Source organism: Anser anser (assembly GCF_964211835.1).
Source record: "Anser anser genome assembly, chromosome: 5".
Taxonomy (NCBI): Eukaryota; Metazoa; Chordata; class Aves; order Anseriformes; family Anatidae; genus Anser; species Anser anser.
The window spans coordinates 19,826,501-19,838,827 of record NC_139725.1 but is presented as its reverse complement, the minus strand read 5'-3'; the positions used below and the strand labels follow the sequence as shown (position 1 = coordinate 19,838,827).

Below are 12,327 nucleotides of genomic sequence, written 5' to 3'. Positions count from 1 at the left end.
GCCACCATGTTCTCAGCTCTACATCCATTAAAGAAGAAAGTTCTATATACATGAAAAAGGAAAATAATCAAGAGGTTTCTCAAAGACTTAAAGAGCAAACTACTTTAGTAATAATACAGTTGTGTATTGAAGTTCTATGTGATTTTCAGATAAATGCGGTGTCATGTTCAACTTGCCTCTTCTTAGGTTAACAACGAACAACTAGAATGCAAATATCAGAGCGTGGGGTAATAGTGTTAGAAAAACTCCAAAGAACTTTGCAGCTCTGTGGCACTGTCTTTGTTAGCCACTGAGCTATCACTAAATCTTTAGATCAGTGGAACAGTTCACAGCCTTCTTGGCAGCCAGAAATTCTCATTGTGCTTGGATACTCAGAGTTGCCAGTGTCCATAGTCTACTGGAAAGAAATTTCTGCCTTTCCCACTCAGAATTAGATTTAGCCACAGAAAGCCTTGCACTCGTGACCTCCATGCTCATTTATGGAAAAATTCTGTGTTCGGGGTTAAAATGATGATCTTAAAAATCTACAATTGTTTCCAGTGCAGAAAACAGTAACACAAGTTGTTGGTGGCAACCCATGTTAGCGCTCCCCTGGTAAATATTGAACCAGATGCAAAGCTAGATATCTCCAAAGCTCTACAAAGAATCAATTCTAGTTACCTGGATGATGACCTCCCTCTAATAAAGCATTTTCTTCCTGTAATGCTGATGTTTCACTGGCATTACTCCAGCATAGGGGAGACAATTTTATCTTGTAAGTTACCTCACAGTTACCTCACAAGTCTAGAATTCATTTCCATTGCTCATATAATATTAGAGATTTTGTATATGTACCTGAAGATAGCCTTAAACAGTGTGGTCACACTTGATGTTACCTGGAAAGTAAAAAAAAAAAAAAAAAAAAAAAAAAAAAGCCTCAATCTTTTTTTCATGAGACTGGAAATTCATGAATGCTTTCACTATTTTATTTACTGTACACAAACATGACTATACGACTTCAATACAGAAATAGTAGAGACACTTTTTCCTGGTTCATTTATTATTTCTTACTAAGCTCTACAGTGAAGGGAGCCACTGCAGACCCCTCCAAAAACATACCGTAAATCCACTTTCATTCAATGCTTTTTTTTTTTCCAGAACATTTTATAAAACAGTCATTCTTTATTGTTTATGGATTTTGACAATTAAAAATAAAATAGGTCATACTACTCACAAATTGCATCAAAGAGAAATTCTCACCATTACGCTCATAGTACAGTCCTTAGGATTTATCTTAGGATTTACCACTTGTTCTCAAAATGAAATCTTCAGTGCAGTAAACATGTATATATGTTTTATATATATATATATATATGTTTTTCCCCAAGCCCAATATTTCTACACTTTTTTTTTTTTTTAATTTATATAATCATCTCCTCAAATATTTAAAGGTTTTTACTCTGGCTGAAAACCATATTTTCCCCTGTGTTTTCATTTCATTATTATGAAATGCATTTACAATTATAGAACAGAACACATGTTCTTGTGTGAGACAGCCAATGGTGTTCCAGTCTCTCAAGTGTCTCTCAAGTATTGATTTAGACATATTAGAAAGAGTTTTATAATCAATGCTTATTGTTCAATTGACTTCAGTAAATTTTAGGTGAATTTCATTGTGATCTTGATGGTGGCCTTCTGGTAAGAACTGGGCATAATCTAACAGCTACTGCAAAATACATTAAGTGTTTTCCAATTAAACAAAAAACAAATAAATCAATGGAAGAATTAGCATGTTGAAGAGCCACCTCAACAGGAAAATAAGCTATGTAGTTAAGCACATAGCCATTTTTCAAGCTAAGCTGGAAAAGGCAGACTTCAGACTAAATTCTAATTCTTCTCTCTGAGCAGTGATGTTAAAATTCCTAAGGAAGAAAAAAAAAATAGCATTCTTGATAAGGAAAATGGAGAGAATGAGATCATCAATTGTAGAAATGACTGATAAAATTATTTAATTGACACTAACCTAAAGACAGATTTACACAAAAAGTATGATGGACACATGATGGATTAACCATTTTAGTACACAAAGACGCTTCCTTTTTTTATCTGACTCTAATGAAGATGAAGTGGTAATTTTCCCCTTTAATTTGACAAGAAAATGCAAGAATTGTGGTGCAAAATTGGAATAAAATATACAGGTTAAAATACATTGTTTTAAATACTTTTTACAGGAACTTTAAGAATAAATTGAAGTCAATGAAAACAGAATGAATACATTTTTATAATACTGCTTGAATGCAATTTTTGACCTCACTTGATATAATTTCTGTGATTATGCTCAAATAACACACACACGCACACAAAAAGAACAACAACATTTTCTGTCACAGTGAAGCTTCAAGTTTCAAAGAAGACTGCAGGGGATTTAACAGCTGAAAGCTACGAAATTTCATCCAGAAATGCATCTTTCATAAGGTACAGAACCACACTTTGCAAAAATTACCTTGCTGTTTTCCAGTTCTGTCTAGTCAGAATGGCAAAGGTAATGCAGTGCCTGACAGAACATCATCAAGAATGATGCAAAATATCAAAGCAAGCTGCTTGCTTCCCATTTAAGTACATTAGCATTTAAGGATCATATAAAATAAACTTTATTCAAGCAGATATAAATCTTAAATTCAGTGATGTAGCTAGATTATTACAGCCCTAAGGCTCCTGACAAAAGAAAGTGGAAAACAGAACTACAAGACACAGTTTACACTTCTAGCCTGGCTTACAAACTTGCTACTTGAAATAAAACTACTATTTGCTTCAAAACCAGTGAAAGGGAGGAATATTGCACTGTCCAGTAGCTGCTTTTACTCCACATCCATGTTCACACACACACTGTATAAAAGTTTGCAAAGCATCTTAAGCAGCTTCAGAAAAAGGAGCTGGAAGTATTATTTACTCTATGCAACATCTCTTATGTTTTTCATACTAAAAGAGGGATTTGGGGGACTTGTACTAAGTTCATCTGCTGCAGAAAAAGTACGGTTCAGCAGGGAATAAAGGGAACCAATACTGGATCCCGTGCCTTGTAATTCAATTTTGCACGTCCCCATGCTGGCTGTAACCACAGCTAAGCTAACCAAACTGGTGAAAATTTACTGCTTGTAATTAACACGTTAGGGTTAGTCTAATAATTGGTGAGAGCTTCATTTCTACCCTTTCACATAAGACCTTAAGGAAAACAAAACAAAACAAAAAGAAAGATATTTCAGAATCAAAACATTGCTGGCTTACAGCCTAGGCAACGAACAAACAAACAAGGCAGGTTTCTAAAGGACTCCTGCGTCTCCGAGCACTTGGAAGCTGCAGGGCAGCACAATAACGGAGTTTGTCTTCAAGCTCATTTCGCTGTGATGCTAGAGAAAAGGGCATATGAGTCAAAGGGATTTTAAGGGACTGCAGGGAGCTCAAGGGAGAGCAAGTGGAAAAGGTGAGCATGGCATTCCTAAATGCAATGCCCAAGCACCGTGAATCTTGTTAGCGGGCATCCCATGTAGACTTTTGTTTTTAGCTCTGAGCCTTTCTGACAAGTGAGCTGTATTTTGTTATATTTCCTTAGTCCCCACCAGCACCCGAGGCCTTGCAAAGCTGCAGCGGGGGGAGGCCAGGCTGCCCAGAGCAGAGCTCCTCTCCCAGCTCCCCAGCCTACCCAAGGCTGTCGTAATCAGAGGTAATTGCCGGGACCGTTATCTCCCTGCAGCCCGCGTCGTGCTTCCAAATGCCTCTAATTGAATTGCTATCATTTTTTACCCTTCCTAATGCAGTGGTTTGGCGAGGTAAAATGACCCAGGGGAGGCGGAGGGGGGCGGTGGGCGGCTCTTGCCTCCCCTCCCAAGAGAGTGGCCCTCCACTGCGGCGGCTCCGCAGCCCATAAAGAGCGGAGGGGACGTGGGGACGGGTGTGCAGAGCCTTGCCGTGCCGTGCCCTCAGAGCCGTGCCAGCTTTCTGGGGCCATGCACTGAGGGCCCCCCCGGACCACCACGTCCACCCCGTCGTTGCCCGCCAGCACCCAGTGAAGCGCTGCGAGCAAGAGGCCGTCGCGCCCCGGCTCAAGGTACTGCCCTTCCCACCCCTCGCCCTTTTCCCCCCCAGGGGGATTTGGGGTGCCAGACTCTTTGCAACCATCCTGTCCCTCCCAAAGGATGCTCGGCTCTGCTCCCACCAGCAGCTGGGGTGGGTAACTCGGAGCACTCACCCCGGTACGGTTTCCTTACAGATGCAGAGGTGCGCTAGTTTCCTCTTTCTGTCTTTCATCCTCTGCGCCGCCCTGTCAGAAACATTTGGACTGGTTTTATCTGTAAGTACTTATTTCCCACTCTGGGTCCTTTCCATTGGGCAGCATCCGTGCCTCAGCTGACAAATGACAGAAATCCCAGCAGTTATTTACCCTGTATTTAGGTGTAGGGGTAAGACAAGATGCAGGGCTCGAATATTTTGGGCAGTAAATGGGCTTTTAATTTGGAATACTAGGCTTTTGAATTATATCTCCCATGTAACTAAAAGAAAAAAGAAGGTCTAGTTGACAGAGCGAAATTCAGTGGATATCCCCGTCTGACTCAGAAAAGGTAGTGTGCACCTTGTAAAGCTCTCATGTAAATCCAAACAATTAAATGGAAATATTGCTGTCTGCTAAGATGATTATCTAATTTAATAATATAAACTTGGAGTATAAAGTCAAAATTGCTCCTTCCAAAGTGTGATTTGCAGTTTCATTCATATGGTGTGAAGTTTTTTGCTGTACGTGGATGCTAACAGCAAATCTACTGACTAGATGGGAAGGGGGCAGAAGTGCAACAATAGTATTTGCTTTGACATTATTATATATTATTTTTTTTTTTTTAACTTTTTTTTTTCTTATTTCAAACCTTCAGAAGACCACTTCTATTAAGAGAAAATCCATTTGGGTGCTGCTTGCTTCTTGTCTTCAGAAAGTACTGTGTAGTTCATGCACTAACCTACTTGCCTTTTTTCTTCAAGGCAAAAGAAAAAAGGGGCTGGACTTTGAACAGTGCTGGTTACCTACTTGGGCCACGTAAGTCAAGCACTCTTTCTTGCATTATTTCAAAATTCATCTTTTTTTCTTGTAAAAACAGTTTACTGTAGTATGCTACTCACTTTTCTGATGACTACATTAAACCTGCAAAAACTGGATACTTGTTTAGTTATTTATTACATGCCTATTATAGAACTGAGTTGCCTTAGACAATAAATGTTCTTCTCTAAAGAATAATCATGCTGTGAGACTTTATATCCAGGTACACATTTGGTCACTTTTTGTGCTACTGACCTGGAATTTCCATATTGCAAATAGCTTTTATGTGGCCTCTCCCCCCCACACACCTTTTTCTTTTTTTAGGGAGTGTGTGTGTGTCTGTGGTTGTCTTCTTCCTTCTCTTTTTGCTCTCTTTTTTTTTGGTGTGTTTGTCTTTTTTTTTTTTTTATGCACGGAAATGTTATGATGTCAAAAGAAGACTGACAAAATGTGAAATTCTGGCACCACTCATTTCAGATTTCACTTAAAATCTATTTGAAAATGCCTTTACTACTGGGCTTTATGATACTACTATTTTAAAAAAGGAATGAAAAAAATGTAAATTAAAATGACATAAAAATGTGAAGTATTGACAAATAGTTCACCATGTGAAAAATATTTAATGTTCATGGTGTTTAAAATACAGGAACACATATTGGTTTACAAAGATGAAGAATCATTAGATTAAAGAAGAATGGTAGATTATATATGTGTGTGTGTGTATATATATATGACTCAATACACATAGATTTTAAGGGAAATGGAAATAAAGTGCTAAGCTGTCTCATATCTGTCCATCATTTTTTCTTTATGTAGTATGTCTCATTACTGATGTTTGTTTACTGTCAGTCTCAGATACATGACAAATACTACAGATATTTACTGTGACTCCCCATTTATGGACCACTAGCCTTAAGTATACATAAAAGCAGATTAATGCATCTTAAATGTATTAACTAGTTTTGTAAATTTATGTCCCAAAGCAGATCTAAACAAATTGGCTAGAATCGAAATGTGCTTTTCAAGTGTCATTTATCTAAGACTGGGTAATAGGAGTCATCCTTTGTTGCAGGTCGTATTGATCAGCTTTTACTGATAAAGGAAATGCCCATGGCAAGGGGGAGAGAAGATGCACCAGGGGCATGTAAGATAGTTTACATGAATAATCTTCAAAAACTATCTGCAGTTTATTCTTAAGCAAACTCATTGGCAGCACTTTCTAACAACTGGAAAAATGGTAGCAAAAACAACCTTCCAAATTACATATGAATGTACAATCTTGCATTTTATCTACAACTTCCACTTAATTCAATAATAACTTTGACAAGTATGTAGTACAGGACTTGGTATGGTAGTACAGGACTGGTTAAATGATATAAATCATAAGCACAAATTCAGAAGAAAGGCTATTTTATTTAGTGACACATTAATTGTTTTGTTGTTGTTTTGTATATGTATCCATCAAAAGTGTTCGTTGTGTCTTTTCTTTGAATCCATGAAAGGCAAGCAACATGACAAAGGTTGTTTTCAAGCCAATTAACTCCTCTGATTTTTAATTTATTTGTCAGATGCAGTAGATAACCACAGATCTTTTAATGACAAACATGGTTTCACTGGTAAACGTGAAATACAGCCTGATGAGGATATAAAAGCAGGTAATGAAATTCTGAATGCCAGTATTGTTGATTTGACTTTAGTTTTTTATGTAGTAATTACTTACTGTCATTGAGTTAACTTACTACCTAGATACAAGGTTACTCTTGCACTCTACCAAAAATCCCACTAAAGACATGTAAGGAATAAAATTTAGATTTTGGCCTTTCACACTTAAACAACTTGATGCCTCAGGACAAGTACCATAATCATATTTACTTAAAAGTAATATTATTTATTATACTTTAATCCTATTTTAATTTCTGTATATTCAAATCAGTATTTCAGACACTCAAGAGTTCCCTTTCTTCAGCAAATAAGCGAAAGCATAAAGATTTTTTTTCAGTAGGGAAACCTATATATATATATAGGTGATATAAAAAAATATATAAATATGCATAAATATATATAAATTTTTATTCTGATATTACAGAGTTGAAACCAGACATCAGCACTGTATGGTGCTATTTATGTTAGAAGATTCTTCACCAGTTCAAACAAACGAAAAACTCTGTCTCACAATATTTCCTATATTTGAACAACCTTGATTATTTTCTTTGAAAGATTGGGAACGTGGTCCAAAAACTAAGTCAAGTCAACGTATTTTTTTGAGGTTTCGTGTATGAGAATTTAGCAAATGGGAATCAATAGGATGCAGCCTGAATTTCTGTTAGGTTGTCTAGACTCATCATCCAAATCTGGTCCTCTAAAACACATCCCTCAACCCTCTTTCTGACCAATGAAGAGAAGATGACACCTATTTCAAGGATAAGATCTAGGAATTTCTAGAAAAACCTGTTTCTTTCACCTGATGAGAAACTAAATCTGCAGCAGGCATCTAAAATGAGATAGAATGAATCTCATCTTTAGACTGTCAAAAAGCAACGTTTCTCACTCCAATCACAGAAAATGGTACTTACTTGTGTACTGTTACATTCATCACCCCACAAATGGAGGAAGATAAAGTCTCAGCCTCAGAGATCATACAGTTTATTTTAAATCCACCCAACACAACACTAGTGTACCTAACAGTAAATAAGTTCATACATAATGGAAATGTGCTTCATTATAATTTCATGGAAATAATTACTCTGTAAATAGAAGAGTCGCATTAACATATACATGAGTTTTTGCATTTTCAGAATAAGTGCTGTTTTGGTTCTGGTATGTAGTCATATAACAACAAAACTAAAACTATTTCCTCAAACATAGGTATTAAGGTAGTATTTTGCTAGTCATAAACAAAGTGAGAGGAAGACAGCATTTGTAATCTAACAGTACAACTCACACGGCAACACATTGCCATTTGCAGATAAAGTGCCAGCTCCTTTACAGAAGTATGATCTTTAGGAATTATGGAACTCTTCTGCTGGTACTGCTGCATATCCACATTTAAAAGTAAAACCAACCAAACTAGCCTGAATAGGACATATATATTAACCAACTGCTTTTACTATGAAACTCATTTTAGATGCTATTCTCTCATCAAAAGTTTCCTTTGAAGCTGAAATTTCTGATGGAATTCCTATCCAAAGGAGATATGAATATAAAATTGGTTAAGAAACTAGAGCTCCTATTGTAAACGAAGTTGAAATGACCTTTACAAAAGTGCCTTAAAACAGCGATCTGCTTCTTACAGTGTTCCTGTAGAAGAATTCATTGCAAAGAACCGCTCTGTTTCCTTGAAGGAACACTGCAAAATTCACTAGCTCTCAAGATAACCTAGAACTTGTAAGCTATGTTAGTTGCATTACACAAGATCAAAATAAAATAATCTATGGACATAATTAGGAAAATTTTTAAATTTCAAGAGCATAACTCTTTCACTGCTGGAGTCCAAAAGTAATTGGCTATACTGAATTAAGGACCCATATACTTATAGGAATATGTGTGTATAATATTCTCAAATACCTAAAAAATATTTATGCAATAATTATCATATTATGAATAAAATATGGATCAATTAACTACAAGTGTAATGATATTAATCATAACAAAAATCCATAACAAATGAGATCAGAATAAAAATTAAATTAAGAAACTTCAAATGAAAACACTAATATTATTAATATATGAATTAGCATGTTTGTGTCCATTCAAAGACTAGAAGATAAGACATCTAGACACGAACTTCCACACCAATTCATGAATGCTGACTCTCTGTATACCAGAAACCTTTATATCCCTTACGATTCCTCTTAAATATTTTTAATTTGGGATACACAGCTCAGTCTGATCCGTGCATCACTACAGACCTGCATCATCTCTTCTGTCACAGAAGAACTCCCACAACAGTTATGTGCTGCAAAGCCAATCTTTCAGACTATATTCTGAGATGAAACATGTCCTCTGTGATAACATCAAGAGACGGTATTTTCACCAGTGTAATAATGGACTGTGAGTCAGATTCTGGTAGCCATCTCTTTTACATCCACAGAACTAAAATCCTCAGCAAAATTACCTGCTGTTTGTTCTCCAATATTGAACAAGCTTCCACCTTGTTGATAAAAAGCAAGCTGTCTCCATTTTATTTTATTTATAGACACAGCAAAAGTATTACTCATTTTCCCTGAGTATAATAATGAGCTTCCAGGGAGCTTGATAATTTGGGCCATTTAAGAAGTATCAAAAGGCACAAGATTAAAGGGGAGTATATTGCACTTGATATATATGCAAAAGCACACATTTCTGAGCCTTAGGCCTAGTTCCTGTGACTACACATCACTTCTATAACACATGAGCAGCCTAATGGGAACAAAGTCAGACTACATAAAGAACTTTTATCTGTTTGGTAAAGCTGATGAATTTGCTAAATTTACCTTTCCCTTCCTTCTCAGGCTAGCAGACACAAAAGAGAACAGAGGATATCTCTCTTCTGCAATTGTACTCGTATGGTCTTAAGGATCATGACAATTAAGGTGTCAAAGTAGCTCCTATACAGCAGTGGCATAAAAAATTGGACAATTTTTGATTCTGAGAATTGTAGCTTTTTACCTCAAAGTTGCTTTGCTTTTCCACAAAATAAGGCTTTTCATTCAAGGTTTTTTTATTTTATTTTTTTCCAGATAACTTTTTCAGGGTACTTATAAACTTAGCCACAACATAAAATGAATAGATCTTTACACCATGTTAACATTAAGTAACAATCAACTTGTTTTCTAGGAAATCTTGGAAGACCACTGGCTGACGAAAACATTGTGCGCACAGTAATTGAATTTTTGACTTACTTGCATCTTAAAGGTTAGTGAACACTTTTTAAATCTGACTATACCTATCAGAATCACTGAAGATCCTGCTTCTGTTGGCCTTTCTGGTTTGAAATTTACTGAGATAGGACCAGTCATGCGTGTACAAGCCTGCTACAGATTTGCCTTTGGACAGCATTTCTGGGAGTAAGGGTGGAAGGAGATGAGCTGTCAATTCCACTTCAATGCATTTAGGAATATGCCTGACTTTAAGAGCAAAGGCTGTCCTGTCAAACTGCAGGTCAATGAATATCCAGCACAACAGGGTCCTAATACTATTTGATTACTCTGGGTACTGTGACAAAAATAACTGTTGCTACCAAAATGTTATGGACACGGCATATAGAATAGCTGAAAGCAAACTAAACACATTCTGATTACATGGGAGTTATAAAAACAAACAAACAAACAAAAAAACAAAACACAATTTGATAACAAATTAAGTAAAGCCTGAGTTTGCAACCAAGAGCAGTTGGTTGAAATTCAGAAACGCTTCTTACCAATAAAAGAAAAACATCTCCCTTTATGCATGTATTCTACAATAAAGTCACATCATAAAATTGGATGCTAGCAAACAGCTCAAAATGCTGCCAGTAAAACTATGTGGAGCCACAAAATTACAAAATTGTGACTCTGTCACTCTATCCCTGCAGTTTCTTAAAAAAAAAAAAAAAAGGAAAAAAGTGAAATTATAGCAGGAAGAGGTTCTTAACATTTAGAAGAAAAAATGTTTATAATTTAAATCATCAAAAGTTCAAGGATTTGCATCTTACAGTCTTGCAGCTAGAAGAAAAATATAAAAATGTATACTGCTGAAATTGGATTTTATGATTTATTTTCCAAGATTAATACACATACTTCATGTTCTTTTTTTTTTTTCTTTTTTGAAGAGGTGGGAGCACTTGACAATCTACCTTCACCAGAGGAAACAAACCAGTCTTGAAGAAGAATACATTTTTATTTTGTTGTAGTGTAAATTCAGATTGAATTCTAAACAAAAGATCCAAAAGACCAGAAGATGAGAAGTATTGTTTGCATTAATCTGAAAAATGGTAAATGACGTTTTGCCTCTTGGATTTTCTTTTCTCTCCTGTAATGTTATGGTGTAAAATTTTGCCTTGGTGAAATTTTTCTGTAGGTAAATGATAAAATAAAAATAAACAGCAACTACATTGTTTCATTCCCTTTAAAGAGCATTTTAAAACTAAACATAAAACAGCAAACCATATATCAGCTATAAGCCCCAGGTTAAATTGTAGGATTATGCTACACCTATAATCATAAAAAATACTGTAAAAAAAAAAAGACAACAAATGCTACGTATTGAGCTTTTTAGCTAACTGAGACACAGGAGAAGAATTTCAGCTTCATACTGTAGCCATTATAAAGTCTCATAGACCTATTTATACTTCGACACTTCATGGTAAACATTCTTACTCTTCATATGTTCATAGACACGAATGTTCATCTGGTATTTCATATTATTCACCTGTAATACATCAGCCCATGGACTGACGCTTACTTTTACAAATGTAACTGCTCTGCACAGGTAATGGGTTTACACAAACTATATGTACAGGCTTCCTATTCCTATGCCATCAAGAATACTGGATCTGTATTCTTTTATGAAGAGACTCTACTGTCTACTCCAAGATTAAAAAATATTTCAGGAGGTGTTTTAGTTTGAGTTCAGCAAAGAGCTTCAAGACATGCTTGACTCCTTCTTAGGAGTTTTGATGTAGCAAGACCAGTATGCTAGTCCAATGAAGGATGAATGTCATAGCAGAAATTAAGAAATGTTTTAGAGTATAAAGAATCTTATAAGGGTTCTTCACATTCAGATGACTTTGACACTCTGCTTAGCACAAGGAAATACTGTCCTCTCAAAACATCATTTTCTAGAGTGCACAGACAGAAACTTTACAGAATTATTGCATAATCTGTTTTTCACTTTTACCGTAGCAGAATACATTCTAGATGCCAAGCCATTAGTGGCTAATTCGAAACCACAAGGCTCTCTCACCTTCTCAACCCATCTGTACTGTTCTTATGGTAGTCACTCAGCCTCTGATCTAATGTCTGATGTACAGTTTCCAAAGCATACTTTTTTTTTTTTCCCCATCAGATTCAGTAGGCTTCTGGGCGAGTCTTTCAGATACTGCTTTACTGCTTTTTTTTTTTTTTTGCTTTTTTTTTTTGAAAGGGTAACAAAAAGCGTACATTGAAATTGCCTCTAGTTCTACATTATTTCTAAAATTTATGGGTTTCCAAAACATAAAAAAAAAAAACTTAGTGAAATGTAACTTCTGTACATTAACATCATCCAGTAATTTCAAACTCATTTTCACTAGTAATACCCACATTTCC

At 35.9% G+C, this 12,327-nt stretch overlaps 1 protein-coding gene across 2 annotated transcripts; it reads left to right on the top strand.

Moving 5' to 3' along the window:
* Positions 1-3,284: 3,284 nt before the first annotated feature.
* On the top strand, positions 3,285-11,130 carry GAL (galanin and GMAP prepropeptide). Of its 2 annotated transcripts, XM_083837917.1 has the most exons (9): positions 3,285-3,460; positions 3,590-3,700; positions 3,795-4,084; positions 4,247-4,327; positions 5,008-5,062; positions 6,135-6,206; positions 6,631-6,717; positions 9,878-9,955; positions 10,851-11,130. In XM_083837917.1, the coding sequence occupies exons 4-9, from the start codon at positions 4,247-4,249 to the stop codon at positions 10,901-10,903; spliced, it is 426 nt and encodes a 141-aa protein (XP_083694043.1). In that variant the 5' UTR covers positions 3,285-3,460; positions 3,590-3,700; positions 3,795-4,084; the 3' UTR covers positions 10,904-11,130. The 2 variants fall into 2 exon arrangements, with proteins under 2 accessions (XP_083694043.1, XP_083694044.1); XM_083837918.1 differs by lacking the exon at positions 6,135-6,206 and having other exon boundaries at positions 3,314-3,460.
* Positions 11,131-12,327: the final 1,197 nt, after the last annotated feature.